Raw genomic sequence first — 15,765 nt, 5'->3', positions numbered from 1 at the left:
GAAATTGAATACAAATTCCCATAATAAATCTACATGCCGTGTAATAATTATGATACTTTCCCCGTCATGTCAGCTCAAGTATGCAGTGACGTGACGTCATATTGTCTTATGACGTCATATCTAGGTAGTTCAGAGAAGTTAATACAGTTTGAACAGTTTGATATTTTACGGGCAGCCTTATCCTAGCTGCGAATTTATTACAAATATAATTGAGAAAAAACAGATTGGTATGGTATGGTATCAATATACATGAAGAAAACAGCGCCTATAATGAAGTCACTTGGTGTGGCGCGTCTATACATTAAATATAAAAACTTTGAGTCACATAATAAATGTTAATAAATATACTGATATAAAGGTTGGACAAACGAAGAATGAATCACATTTTTTCATCTCTTAACTTAAAGGCTAAATGCAGAAATTTACCTAAATTACAAAGCTCAGAAAAGTTTTGTACACTTAATAATTGGACTAGCTTGAATGCGGATGGTTTTTTCCAGTAATAACTTTTAACATATTTACTTCTCAAGCCCTTGTATAGGGGACAAATTAAAACAAAATGAAATTCGTCTTCTATGATACTTTTTTTTACAAAATTCACAAAAACTTAATTCCTTCACAATATGTCTATGCCTGCCAGTATCAATTGCAAGGTTATGGGAAGACATTCTAATTCTACCCTTCGGTCACATTAAGGTGAAATCTCTATCCAAATTTCTACTGTGTCGTCCGTTCAGTATTCTTAAAGTGCTAGCCTTACATAGAGTCAATAGTTTAATTCCATAATCATTTATTCCTCTGTCAGGGTTAATACGGGGAGGTAATGCAGAATGCATTTCGTATGACAACAGGTAATGTATAGTAATAAATATCTAAAGCAGATTTTTCTTCAATTAATATACAGTATATATTTTCGTGCTTGATTTCAGAGATTTTCTCGAATTAAAGATACTTTTGCATGTTTATATTTTGTTTGACGTAAAATTGATATTCGGCTCTCGGAAAATACATATGTGAAGTAATTTTAACATCATATAATTTACCGAAGTCATGTGCAATATTGAGGTAAGCTTCACCCTGCAATATTTATGCAGGAATATTAACGATGGAATTTGAAAAAATTATTAAAATATTTATTTTTTTTCCAAAATGAGGTTTTTGTCGTTGAAGCTGTCTGAAAAAAAAAATGCAGAAATTACCCCAATCAAATACTTAATAATCTAACATATTCATTACTTGTTCGTAAAAAATCGCAATACGGACTCCAAGATGGACCAGTAAAAATGAATTATTGAAACTTCATACGTACATACACTTACCGAGCCAGATTTGTGAGGCAATATTTTTGGAATAAGTACGAAATCTCATTACAAGACCGTTTTAAAGTGTAATATAAAGAATGCGAAAAAAAAATCATTGACAGGATTTTTTTCTTCACAAGGCCCTGTTCCTCCTTTAATATCAGCATTTCAAAAATTTGTGTACAGTCAGAATATTACTTTTTACATAAAATATAAATCTGTTCTTTCAGGTTTCTGTTCATATGTGTTTTTAAACTTTTCAATGAATTGAACAACACTGGTACATGTATTTTGTAACGAGCAAAAGAAAAATGTATTAACCATGGAAATTGTTAATCTTTTATTTTATTTTCAGCACTTTAGTTTGACATTACCAAACTTTGTAAAGAGAGTCTCGACTTGTCCCATGCCGAAGAATTTTTCAGAATGGAAACGTGCAGCATCGAGGTTGGGTTGTGACAATTTTGAAAATGCACCTTATGTATACCATTGTATGCCAAGCAGTTTTCTAAACGAGACCGTGGAGTTTTGTGGACGTAATGTTCCACACGTTGGCGGTAAGGTTAAATATTTTAAGAAATTCCAGTACTCAGATATAAAAATGTGACGCCAAATTTTAGCGATCACCAATTGCTTTTCTAAAAGTAAGTACATATAACAATACTATTATAACGTTAAAAGCAGTTATTATTTATAAAATTTGTAATAATTGAGTGTTGACTCTATAAGCAGAAGTAAACACCGTTTTGTATACTTTCAGGTAGTTGTCCTATTTACACCTATAAATTTGAAGAGAATAAGGCTCCAAACTTCAGAAATTGTTCAGAATTTAAAAGCGGCTGTCCAAACAAGTTTTATTTCTCAAAGATGATTTATAAATGTAGGTTTTCAGAAATAATAAAAGACTTTTGAAAGTACGAAAATTTCAAGAGACAGTTTTCCTTAAGATAACAGTCAAGTCATTGTCTCCTCTTCCAACACAACCTACACCTCTTCTTAAATTCTATGACCGTTCAATAAAAAAATACATATTAGATGATGTAGGGATAAGATGTCGATGTGAAAATGGTTTACACCGTCAATTCTCAAAAATATATATTTTTTCCAATCCGTAAATCGCTCTATTATACATGTTTTATCGTTATTATATTCTTTAACTGGAAAAACAACCACATTTAACATTTAAAACTGGATTGGGATCGGCATGTTTTACGCAATCCATAACGCCATGCTGACCCAGTCAGACGACAAAACGCGCCTCTAATTCTGAAGACTTCACCAATGGAAATAGAACGTAGCATCAAGGCATTCTTACCCCTCGTTGTCACAGAAACTTTGAAAATTTCTTAGATCAATGTTTTATGAATTTTTAAACATTTCATATCTACGAAAATTTAGATTCAACAATGTTTTCTTTATTTTTCCATCCTTGGATTTTAATAAACAAGACGTGTACCCTCCAACCCACCCCTCCTCTCTCCATCTTACTTCTGATTCATTTTTTTTCTTTTCTAACAGATCCTGCATGTTTAGACATAATTAAAGACAGAATGTGTTATAAGGCTGATCCATCCTGCTGTTCTAATATGTCGTGGTAAAATATTCTTAGCTTAATTTTTTTTTAAATATTTATTTATTTATTTATTCATTATAAACTCGATCGTGAGGTTGTTTTTTTCCCTGGAATTGCAAAATTATTAACTAATGTACTGATCTCAAAATCTAACTCATTATTTAGTTAGCTCGTTTTCAATGTGGCTTGTGAGAGTATATCTTGAATTGTACATTTGTCTCCAGTGTTTTGAATTTTAGCATTACTTCCATCGTCCAACGGAAGTAATTATAACATATGCATTTTTCAGAAAAAATATTTTCAAATGTTTATAGCATATAGACATATAGGGTGTTTCAAATCATTTTATATCCACCGGAAATTGGGTTTTTAAAACCTAAAGTCGGGTCGTACAAAACGGAAGTTGTTCAAAGTCATTTTGAACCCTTCCTGTTATACCGGAAGGAATTGAAGTAATTTGGAGGCCCGGGTTCGATTTTCGTTCGTGGCGCTGCACCAAATCTAAGACGTAAAAATAGGTAGTGACTGTTCCTTCGGCAAGCGCTCGGCATCAGATGGGAAAGTCACGAGTCTTTCGGATTGGACCTTAAAACGTAGGTCCCATTTCACGGTCGGCACTGAACCCTCACTGCTCAATGGCCCTGAGTGCCATGTATAGGTCTAAATTTGAGGCCTTCACCGGCATACGGTGACGTCCCCATATGAGTGAAAATATCTCGAGATATTAAAATGTATAGGCCACATTTCAGACTCTGTGGACAAAAAATGTGTGGTTGAATTTTTTTTATATTATATATAAAAAGAGATTTTGTACCCTAGAACAAAATATCAAAGTTTCAGAAAAATTGAATTTGAGGAAAAACTTGGTCTTTCTATGTTCTACATTAAATTAAATTTAATTTATTGTGTAATTTCATAACATGAGATAGTCTTGGATTTGTCCACTTAATTAAAGTCAAGATCAATTAAATGAAGATGTCTACAAATTTCTCAAATTAAAACAAGATGTGTTTGTGAAACACTATGCGCCGGGCGGCAGCAAAGTTCGAAAAAAAAATATTTATAGCATATAGTTCACAGTCAAGGTCACTAGGCCATTGACTTTGGCGTCATGTGAAAGAACTTGATTAGTGGAGTATAAATATTTAATATGAAATCTCCATCTTTCATGGTTCAAAAGTTATGGTGAGGGTTAAAAAAATATATTTTTAGCATATAGGTCACAGTCAAGGTCACAAGGTCAATGATCTTGGTGTCATATGAAAGAAATTGATTAGTGAAGTATGCATACTAAATATGAAGTCTTTATCTCTCATGGCTCAAAAGTTATGGTATAGATTCAAATAAGATATTTTTAGCATATAGGATGCAGTCAATGTCACAAGGTCATTGAACTTGGGGTCATGTGAAAGGGCTTAATCAGTAAAGTATATATGTCAAATATCTAGTTTCTATCTTTTTTCTTAAAAAAATGTGGCGAAGGTTAAAGTTTGCCGAAAAATAAGCTATATTTAGCGTATAGGTCACAGTCAAAATCAGAAGGTCATTTACCATGGTGTCATTTAAAAGAGCTCAATCAGTGAAGCATGCATACCAAATATGAAGTCTTTATTTTTTATTGTTCAAATGATATGTCGAAATATGATTTCATATTTAATTTCTGTTTGTGGTTGCTCTTACTTTCCATCAATAATTTTTAGCTGCCCCAGCTTTTTAAAGCTTTGTAGAAAAGCTTGTACTGCAGAGATATAAAAATATTGAAAGAACCGCTTCAATACAGTGACATGGCAATGCATATAATACTTATTCATTGTACATGATTTATATAATTAAAAGTTGGTACGAATTTCAACTAAGCTTTAATTTCTTTAAATTAGAATTCTTAGATATGCTACGAGCAAAATGCCTAATAATCATTCTAACTTACTCATTTCGATTGATTACGTATAGAGGTATAACTAAATCACATCTTTGACTCGGCGTTAGATATTACGTGCAGGTCAACATTTCGCATACACGACGTTACGTCACTTGTAACTTAACCCCTCTAATACATTAGATCATTTAGCTTTGTGACCAAAAATATATAAATTAAAGATACATCAGGTAAGTTCTACGTTCAGTCTGGTCCGATCTATAAAAATAAAATACTTCTAGCGGCAAATAATTATTACTTTGTTCAGCATAGTTTTTTTTTAAAATCTATTTCGGGTATCCAAATCCAAAAAAAAAATTATGCTGGCCTTCTTGAAAATTGCGTTAAGATGGTTAAACTGGCAATTCAAAATGACGGACATCCAATTTTCTTATTTTTTCTCTTAATGTTATTCAAACAGGAAAAAGAATGCATGTATATCTCACTAAATGTAAAGCAACTACAAAAAAAATTATAAAAGTATGCTAACATTATTACGGAAACTCAGAAAATGTAGTCGTTTCTACACTTAATACGAATTTTCTCTGATCTATTTGTCTATTGTTTCTTTATTCTGCTTCGTTCATAATTTTACATTTGCAAATACCCATATACTGCAGATTGGTAAATTGTCTTCCGATTCTCACTATTCCACATCTTAATGATGTTACAGCTGTAAGTTATAAGTCAAAATGGCGATTAAAAATGGTGGATATCCATTTTCTTTTCTAATTATTTCTACCGTTCACGGTAGCTCAGTCGGTAGTGCGTTCCTTCCTTGATCGGGAGGTCGTGAATTTATCACGGCCGCGACTGACCTTAGTCGATAAAAATTGGGTATCAACTGTTCCTTTGCCATGCGCTCGGCACTTTAAAGTGAAAGCTGCAGGTCCTTCGGATGAGACCTTAAAAACCGAGGCCCCGTGTCAGCGGAAGGAGTTGGCATGATAAAGATCCCTCATTGCTAAATGGCCCTGAGTGCCGAGTAAAGGTCAAAATTTGAAGCCCTTAACCGGCATACGGTGACGTCTCCATATGAGTGAAAAATATTCTCGAGAAAGACGTGAAACAATATACAACCAATCAATCAATTAATCTTTATTCCTCTTTGTATCTTTCAAATAGGAGAAAAGATGTTTAAATCTTACTGAGCGTAATGCAACTATATGAATATGATAAAGAACGATAATATTATCATTATAATCATCATAAAATTGTGTAAATTTGCTCAAAATGACGATTTAAAAGGCGAATTCTTCAATTTCAAAAAATACTCAAAATTCTTAATTCTGAGTTGTTTTGTATAAAATAAACAAATGTTCAGAATTTTACAGATATCCATACACAACAGAATGGTGTTTCCCCCCTCCTCATCTTATTATTCTACAACTAAATGATGGTGCAGCTGACAGTTATGATTTAAATTTAAGAAAAATACCTGCAATGGCCTATTCATATTTTGGACCAAGAACATCCATCCCATCTCATTTGACTTAGTATTGTGAGGCTGCCACTATATCTGCCTATCTTTGTATCACGTACTACCAGGTATTGTGCTTGCCTTACATGCATATACATAAAAAGAATGCGAAATTTCAAATAATTTTCGATGCATGTTAGTGGAGACTGTATATGTTACACAACTAAAAGACATTTTTGGAATAACACATTTTCCTTCTTAGCATTCTATTGACATGAACTACAATGAGTGAAGTGTATTAAATTTTTCTTAAGCTCTAGATCAGATAGATTTTTTGCCAAAACAATTTATAATGAATGATTGCAGGGCTAGAAGGTTGAACTTGAATTCTACAGGTGTCTATTTTGGAAAGAATGAACAATAGCACACCGATATGCAATATGCTAGTATGAGAACAGTTAGAGCTGCAAGAGGATACTCAAAAACAATACTAAAGCACTGCTTAAAGAACTACAGACTGCTTCTTTACTTAGCGCAGAATGCTTAAATCAATATCATTTTCACATTTCATTCAATCGTCAACCATCCACTTACCCTTTCCCTCCCTAATGTTCAAACAAAAATAATACTAGAAAAGTTTAATTTTGGGAGCTCATAGTTAAAACAAACTCAATTCAACACTTTCCAAATGTTTTCGCACATTTGACCGTGTTCCAAGTTAAAAATATAAGCCCCTGCCCACGTTAATCACTGCCGAATCGCTGTCATTTTCAGCTAGCACTTCCACTTCATCATCCACCAGCACACCATCAAATATGACTGAAGAAATTCTTGCCGGACTTCATCGAACCCTATGTACTAGCTTTTGAAATTAAGACTTGTAAGAGCTTAGTATTCTCTCCCTAACATCCTTTAATCCGACTTTAAATACTTTTTGTTTCAGACTTCAGCATTTTAGTCTTTTCAAAAGCTCAAGGAACAACTCATTTATTTTCAAATGTTAAAATACTATTTTGTTTTCCAACACCTTATGCAAAATGGGGAAAAAATCTCTGATAAGACATTTATCTTTCTCTTGTGTTTGAATTTGTTGTCTTTTCGGGTAAAAAGGTCGTTTAAACCATTAGCTAGCAAGAAAATTCTCCAACTTGATCATCTAATGCCCTGTTCACACGACGAGTTTAATTCGCAGTAAATTAATGCGAAGGAAGCTAATCCGAATCAAACTAATGCGAATTAAATTGCGTTCACACGACAGCTAATGCGAAGTAAACTAATGCGAATTAAAATTCTACTTTTACGGCCAGGCGTCAGTTAGGCTATTATGACGTCATTTGCAAATCACGTCACATTATGCAGTAGCAGATGCATTTGGCATAATGTTACAGTGTCTGTACACACATTTTAGTGATTAATACAATTTTTCTTAGTTTTTTACTCAAAAATAGCACAAATACTTCAATTTTACCACGGACATGTGGCATTTAATCTACTTTTGCCATTACGCATGCCTCAAAATTTTATTCGAATTAGCTTCGCTTAGCGTTCACACGGAGCTAATGCAAAGTAATTTAATGCGCAGTAAACTAATTCGAATTATACTAATTCGCAATAAATTCTCCGTGTGAACGCTGAGCGGAGCTAATTTGCAGTAAATTTCCGTTTAATTCGAACAGGGCATTAAATAACTTTTTTGGAGAGAAAAATGGTGTACATGTAATTCCGAGATCTACAAGGACCTGTAGATTCTTTGTGATTTCTCTCACGCACAAGCTTTTGTATCAATAAGCCGAAGCCATTCTTGACTTTGATCCAGTCAACACTTCTCTTGACAATGCGGTAGAGCACTCCCTCCTTTCACCGGCATACGGTGACGTCTCCATATGAGTGAAAAATTCTCTCGAGGGCCGTTAAACAATATACAATCAATCAATCTCTTGACAATGCAAATATCTTGAACACTCCAAGAACCTTTGTTGGCATCTTGATCCACACTACTTTGTTAAAACAAGAATGGGGGGGAAATAAACACAGATATTTTCCTCTTTCCGTTTTGTAAATTTAAAATTAACATCACCTTATTCCATATCCAAGTATGACAAAAATTATGTATGGATAATCGATTTTGATTTTGAATATATACAATATTCCAAAATAGGGAAATTTGCAGTCGCTTCAATTTATTTATAACAAAAGAAGATAACAACAACAAATACTTCTGAATACAGTGGATAATTTTTGGCTATGAATATCAAAATACAAATGCAGGGACGCAGAATCACAGCTGTGCAATCAAGAATATTTATGGTTTTCGTATCTAAGTCTTTATAATTCTTAATGAATTTGTTGATATATAATACGGTATATCACATTTAAATTTATATGATTTAATAATTCCTAGTTCTCGGATTTGTTGTGGTCTATCATTTTCAAATCAATATGCTAAGTTATGTTCCACTAGGCCTTCCACATGAAAATATACATTTTTTTTTCAACACTGAGATGATTTAACAATCCCTTGAACAACAGAGATGATTTAACAACCCCTCGAACTACAATGTTCATTCGCTTTTGGCCTAGGGGAATACTGCTCTTGGGGTAGCTTAATTGTCATATTGTCCTCTAAAAAGCAATTATCGTGTCGTAATATTGACTTCTTATATAAAGAAGCATGGTTAGAGAGGTAATAGGTAAAAGTTCTTCGTATAATTGTCGTCAAAAACTTATCTTAATAATAGAAATAATAAAACAGAAATCCGTTTCATAAAAACCATATATAATTCGTTAACTCGTTGTGTTTGAACAACACAAAGAAATAATTAGAAAAAATGGGTTTCCGCCATTTTGAATTGCAATTTAGACTTATTACTACAGCTGCACCATAATTCAGTTGTAGAATAGTGAAATGCAGAGGAAAAATACCAATCTGCAGTGTATGGATATTTGCAAATGTAAATATCTGACTGAAGCAAAATAAATAACAATAGACAAAAAAAATAGGAAAATTGAATGTCCGCCATTTTGAATCGCCATTTTGATTATCTTAACTTCATTTCCTGAAAGCCAGCATATTTTTTTCGGATTCAGCATACCCGAAATAGGTTAAAAACTATGCTTGACCTAATAATAATTATTTGCCGCTAGCTTTCTTCTTAAAAATCAGGATCAGACTAGTTAGCGTGAATTAATTATAAATTATAACGTAACGTTACGTTAAATTCGACGTCACGTTAAACCTTCAATTGAAATTGCAAGAGTTATCTCCCCCATGTGTTGTACGTCTTTAAATATAAAATTTGATTGATGTTATTTTATTTTCAGTTCACGGCCAATTCTCTCAACCAATGGAGGGACGAATGGAAGTACAGAGAAATGGTAAAATAAAAAAAACCTAACAACATCCCTTTTAATCCTCCTCAAACAGATAGGTGAAAATGTTATTTAAATACATTCATTATTACATTGTATAAATATATTATATATATTTTAGGGCTTTAGTTGGAAGTCTTCTTACCCTTGGAGCTATAATTGTAACAATTGTCATCATATTTAAAAAGTGTAATTATGGATCAGGTATGTTGAAAAAAAAAGATTAAGGTATGCAAGGAACATTTTGCGACAATCAAAGCAGTATATTTATCAAAACGATATCAAGGTTACTCATTTCCATTTTAGAGGTACTATGATCAAATCTTATCTTAATTGTTCATAATTCCACAAAACCATTTTAGAGGTAATATGATTTGCTGATATCGATTAAAATGTTCACATAGTTATTTTTTCCATTTCCTCTCAGTGTGCAAAAATCCTTCGAATATTAACATCGAGGCTGCTCCTGAACAATTAAGTCTTGCACAATTTCCAAATGGCGAGGGTAAAGCAATTTGATAATTTAGCTTATAAAGTTCAAAACTAAACTTAATTGAATGTAAAGGAAAATTGCAAAGACGTTTTGATGTTATTTTTTGAATTAAGAGGATATCCTCGTTTTTAATCAATTTTATCGTTTCCTTACGAAGAAAATAAATATTAGAATCCTACTGTAACTTTTACAGCGCGGCAAGAAAAAAATCGTGTACAAACTTCAAAAGACAAAGGTAAAATATGTTCTTTACATTATATATTTAAATAAAAAAATTCATAGTTTAATTGATTTTTTTAAATGCTTTGAACGTAAAACAAAAAACTTACATTTTATCGTTTTACTGATTACTATCTAATTAAATACCCTATATTTGATCTTTCAGCGCATAACAAGCTAATATTATGCATTATGATTTTAGTTTATACATGTAACAAACTTATTTCCTGCGTGACATAGCAGGCAGTATCAGCATCTTTACGCTTAGCTGCAAAAATGTAGCTCTTAGAAAAAATATATTGACAGATCGAAGAACTTCAGTGCCGCCCTTTGAAAATAGAGTGTTGCAAGGAAGGCATGTGTGGTCTGCTTTTAGATTCGTTAAAGATGTAACTAATTGTAAGAGTGGCCAGCAATCAGAAATTTTAATTATCAATATTTACAGTGTTCAATTTTGTCCTGGAGCGCTTGTGCTTCCTAGCTTATTTAAATAGCAATCATCCCCTGCAATAAAACACAACAAAGTCATATACATACAAGTCTTGTTTATCAGTTTTTCCCCACCTTAATTGACAACCAAGAGACACATAGCAACTACAGTTTAGATCTGTCTAAGAACTTGGATTAATTTACTTCTAAACCCTTTATACCCGGTATCACGTGATCTCCGAGGATTGAGATTGTTGTTTTAACAATAAGAGCATATCATTAAGCTTCCAGAAGATGGAATGGGACAATTGATTTTGATTCTGAATTATTTCAGTATGTTTTATAAAATTGCATGTTGTGTGTTAAGAGATGAATTCAATGTTTGATCCGATAAATTCAAATATATACATGAAATACGACGCTCCACTTCTGCATACATCATAAGTCGTGTCAGTGTTTCATGTTAAAAATGCAGGCGTAAAACGTTCTTTTTTTATTTTTCAATTGACTTGTCACATGCTTTCGTAATTCAAGAATTGTTTTTGGAAAAAAAAAAAATTTGCATTTCATTTGTCATTTCAATGATTGATTGATTGTATATTGTTTAACGTCCCTCTCGAGAATTTTTCACTCATATGGGGACGTCACCGTATGTCGGTGAAGGGCTTCAAATTTTGACCTTTACTCGGCTCTTATGGCCATTGAGCAATGAGGGATCTTTATCGTGCCAACGCCTGCCGCTGACACGGGGCCTCGGTTCCTAAGGTCTCGACCGAAGGACCCGCAACTTTCACTTCAAAGTCCCGAGCGCGTGGCGAGGGAACAGTTGCTACCCATTTTTATCGACTTAGATCAGTCGCGGCCGAGATACGAACTCACGACCCCCCGAGCACGAAGCGAGCGCTCTACCGACTGAGCTACCGTGAACGGTTCATTTCAATGACACAAAACATAGAACATTCCTACTCATGCCATGAAATTTAATGAGGACATGGATTTTTTTTCTAATTTACATACGGAATCTTAAAGATTGATTAATTGTGTATTGTTTAACGTCCATCTCTAGAATTTTTCACTCAGATGGATACGTCACCGTATGCCGGTGAAGGGCTTCAAATTTTGACATTTACTCGGCACTCAGGGCCATTGAGCAGTGAGGGATCTTTATCCTGCCAACGCATGCCGCTGTCACGGGGCTTCGGTTTCTAAGGTCTCGACCGAAGTCTTATAGAAAAAATTTTGGAAACGTAAATAGTCTACATGCAACCCTCTCTCCGTGAAAATGTAATGAGTTATACCCATACCATAAGCATTTCATATGCATTGTATAAAGAAAATATCTCTCTCTGTCTCTGTCTCTCTCTCTCTCTCTCTCTAAGGGTGGGTATCTTTGTGTGCTTCTTTTTTTATGCAGCGTAATATTTCATTTGACTGATTTTTTAAAGATGTTTTGGAAGGAAACAGAAGCGAAACTCATCGGTTATGGCGTAAGTTCCATGACAAAGAACAGTTCCTAACAGAACGGGTATAAAACAAAGAATATTTCTATGTTTATAACTACAAAAAGAAAATGAAAAAGATCGATTCGATTTAAATATCATGACTTTTTTTACTACCTCTTTTATTTCTATTTTAACAATTCTATTTGCATATAAAGTTGTAAGTTAAATCAAAGGAAATTTCATTAAAATATCCTTAAATACAGAGATGTGTGTCACAAGGGGGAACAGTGAAGAAAATCATTGCAGGCATCAACCGGTCGTCTTTTGTTTGTTACCTCTCTGATATATGTTTATATTCGATAAAATGTATATGTATCATATAATTAAATAAATTAAACACTTAGGTTGAACCTTTTTGACATTCTTTGGATTGTTTTATTCATTTTTAAAAATATATATTCTTAAAAGTAAGCATTTAAACTTTTTTCTTTTCTTAATTTCTCATTATTTATTCTACGTATGTGGTTCCAGGTTTGGAAAATGATAAAAAAGCAATTAATAACCTTAAAACCGCCAGATGGAATAAAATATTTCAATATATTGATGCTTGGGCCATCAGGTACAGGGAAATCTTCTTTCGTCAATACTTGTATAACTGCTGTATCAGATGATGGGGAAATGCACAAGGTAGCATCAGTGGGAGCAAATTCCATTAGCAGTGTAACAATGAAGGCATGAAAATACTTTTTGTTATTTTTGTAGCTGTCTATTATGTAGCTTAAGTAAAGATCCTTCGAAGAAGCACTGAATATTTTTTTTCTTCCAAATGTGGCATTACTGTAAACAAGTGTTATCATCAATTTTAGCTACGTCCATACTGTCTTCAGTACGAAAAGGATAAAAACCTACCGATCAGATTATTTGACTGTAGAGGGATTCTTGAAGCTGATAGTATAGCGCTGAAGGAAATTGAACTTATCATTAAGGGATTTATCAAATCCCATTCAGTGGTAAATATATATATGTATAGTTAATAATCTGTAAACTGCAGTTTTTCAGATAACACCAGGGAGACATAGCGTATTCTAATGGTCAAACATCATTAGATATAAATCGGATTTTATACGAGTAGTTATTAGATATTAATCGGATTTTATAGTTAAAAATGCAGAAATAAAAAAAAAGGATGAACCCCTTCCCCGCAATCGCACATTTCATCGAATATACCATTTTCTATTTCTAACTCAATATCAACACACACCGTTTCCCCGCAACCACACATTTTTTATGCACTTCAAAAAGTTCTTTTAATCTTTTATCCAATTTCCATCTATTTCATACTTGCTAAAATCACATAAAGGAAGAAAAGTTGTTTTCTTATTGAAATACTACGTCATAATATTATTTACGCTAATCTTTAGAGAACTAGCACAGCGCTCATGATAAAGTGCTTGCGGGGAAATGGTAACGTCATATTTCTATGATATGAACATCAATTGTATGTAGCATTACAGTTAAGCGAGCTGTAAAGAGTATACTAAATTAGGGTCATATCAAGTATTTCTTCCGGCGGCTCCTTATTCTTCCGCCCTTTCAAAGACAATACAAGTGCCTAATTGCAGTTTAAAAAAGGTGTGTGCTATCGTGGAGGTTTTTCATTCTTATAACCGTTTCTTCATCTTGAATAAGGTATTCTTTTTTATGCTCATGGTGTCGGTCATTAAAAAATGTTTTTTTAATTATAATGATAGAATTTTCTTTTAGATAAAAACGGCATCACAGATGAAGGAAGACAAGATGGTATATCGTGATGATCCAGATATACGTAATTCAATGCATTGTGTGGTTTTCACTATAAGAGCTGATAAGGCGATAAATTGCATAGACGAATTTAAGGACCTTCAAATCATACTCGAGGACCTTGGTAATGAAACTCATACGACATGAATTTTTCTTAATTTTAAAGACCCTCTCTCTTCTCTCTCTCTCCCTATGTGTGTGTTTGTGAGAATGACCGGGTGTTTGGGTGAGGTTAGATTTGCGTGTGAGGGAGGCTGTATATGTGAGGCTGTGTCCACGTGTCTGTTAAAATAATGACAAAAACATGTCTTAAATTTTAGGTATTCCTTTGTGCATTTTGTTCACTGCCATAGACAGGATAGGAGGGGCTTCTGATAATGTGGAAGGAGTCTTTCTCAATAAAAATGTAGAAGAAGAATGTAAAAGACTTGGTGAAAATCTCAATTTTGAATTTATAAACATTTTACCGATGTCAAATTTTCATGACGAATACTCTCCAAAGGATTCTAAAAACGCTTTGGCTCTTATTAACCTAAAATGGATTGTTGACAGAGCTGTTGATCACCTATACCAAAAACAATGCGTGGATAAAGATTTTTATGATTAGAATTTTGTTCTTTATTTGCTACTCTTACATGTTTTCAAATAAAAGCAAACTTTTTCCAAAAAGACATTTTTTTTCATTTTCTTTTTTACATTTTATATTGATTATTCAATGCCCCCCCCCCCCCGCCCACGAAAAAACAAAAACTTATTTGTTAGATGTAGGAGTTTTTCATTATCCAAAATGGAATAAAACTAGTATTGGTAGCATAGAAATATATGAGATGGAATGTTTACCAGCTCTTTTGTCTGGGTAAAGCAAAATTATTGTTTATCGTGATAGATGTTTTGGCTCTTTGTCTCTTTTTCTTTTATTTTTTTCAATTGTCATAAGCTTATTTAAAGCCCGTGAAGAGATAAAAAAGCTTTACAAATAAAACTAAAAAGAAAACATTTCTTTCTATGCTGTACCTAAATGGCGGGTACATTCTTGTCCGTGAACTTTTAAATGCCTTTCAGCACCAACACAAATGCTTTTTCAGTAACAATTCAGCAAACGGTTACCTTTCCTTACCTTTTTCATCCTCCTTCGTGTTCACGTTCTTCTTCGCTCTACAACTATAGTCCTGCTGGAAATGTTATTATACAGTACGTGACATAACAACGAGGACCTTAGATCACTGAAGTTAAAAGGTCCTTAATATAGGGAACTTCGATCCTTCAGCTGGCGTTTCTGAATTTCATAAATATTATGGGTTCTGTTGACGATTACACCAGATGATGTGCCAGATATGAAAAAGAAGACATTGACACTTTGTCAGCATGAATTAAATGTATCAGATCTATGTTTAAGTCGCGTATTAAAAGATTGAGGGGTTATATGAAAACCATCTATCCTTCTGTGTTTAATAATCTAGAAGTGAAAAAAGAATTAGATAGATTACATGATCAGCACGTACTAGTCCCTGCCGACAAAGCATGCAGATAACAATATTGTTTTCGTTTGTAAGGCTCATTATATAAACTGTATTTTAAAAGAACTTAATTTAATTCTACAAGTGGTAATCCTACTTAAACTCAAACGTCCCTTTCTGATGAAGAAGTGCTTCACAATCATATGTCTGTTATAAATCTTTTTGATATTCCACAGAGCCAAAATTAATTTAAACTACCCTATATATATTGGATTCCAAAACTTCATAAAATCCTTACAAACAAAAGTACATTGGGGGTTCCAGTACAACAATGCCTCTTTCGTTAC

General features: G+C 33.2%; 1 protein-coding gene and 2 long non-coding RNA genes across 3 annotated transcripts; all 3 read left to right on the top strand.

Moving 5' to 3' along the window:
• The first annotated feature begins 1,615 nt into the window (after window positions 1-1,615).
• Window positions 1,616-9,588, top strand: LOC134228526 (uncharacterized). Its single transcript, XM_062710184.1, has 4 exons — window positions 1,616-1,858; window positions 2,062-2,181; window positions 2,820-2,895; window positions 9,531-9,588. Exons 1-4 carry the CDS (start codon window positions 1,624-1,626, stop codon window positions 9,586-9,588), a joined length of 489 nt encoding a protein of 162 aa, XP_062566168.1. The 5' UTR covers window positions 1,616-1,623.
• A 119-nt stretch (window positions 9,589-9,707) lies between these two features.
• Window positions 9,708-10,317, top strand: LOC134228516 (uncharacterized). Its single transcript, XR_009984013.1, has 3 exons — window positions 9,708-9,782; window positions 10,006-10,083; window positions 10,265-10,317. It is a non-coding gene; the product is annotated as an uncharacterized LOC134228516 (long non-coding RNA).
• A 2,709-nt stretch (window positions 10,318-13,026) lies between these two features.
• Window positions 13,027-14,606, top strand: LOC134228515 (uncharacterized). The gene is made up of 3 exons (XR_009984012.1): window positions 13,027-13,171; window positions 13,926-14,085; window positions 14,282-14,606. It is a non-coding gene; the product is annotated as an uncharacterized LOC134228515 (long non-coding RNA).
• Window positions 14,607-15,765: the final 1,159 nt, after the last annotated feature.

This window comes from Saccostrea cucullata, unplaced genomic scaffold, assembly GCF_032062105.1.
Source record: "Saccostrea cucullata isolate Sc308-1 unplaced genomic scaffold, CSIRO_AGI_Scuc_v1 ctg213, whole genome shotgun sequence".
NCBI classification, from domain to species: Eukaryota; Metazoa; Mollusca; class Bivalvia; order Ostreida; family Ostreidae; genus Saccostrea; species Saccostrea cuccullata.
Note: the sequence above shows the minus strand (reverse complement) of the source record. Positions and strands in the feature narration are given on the sequence as shown.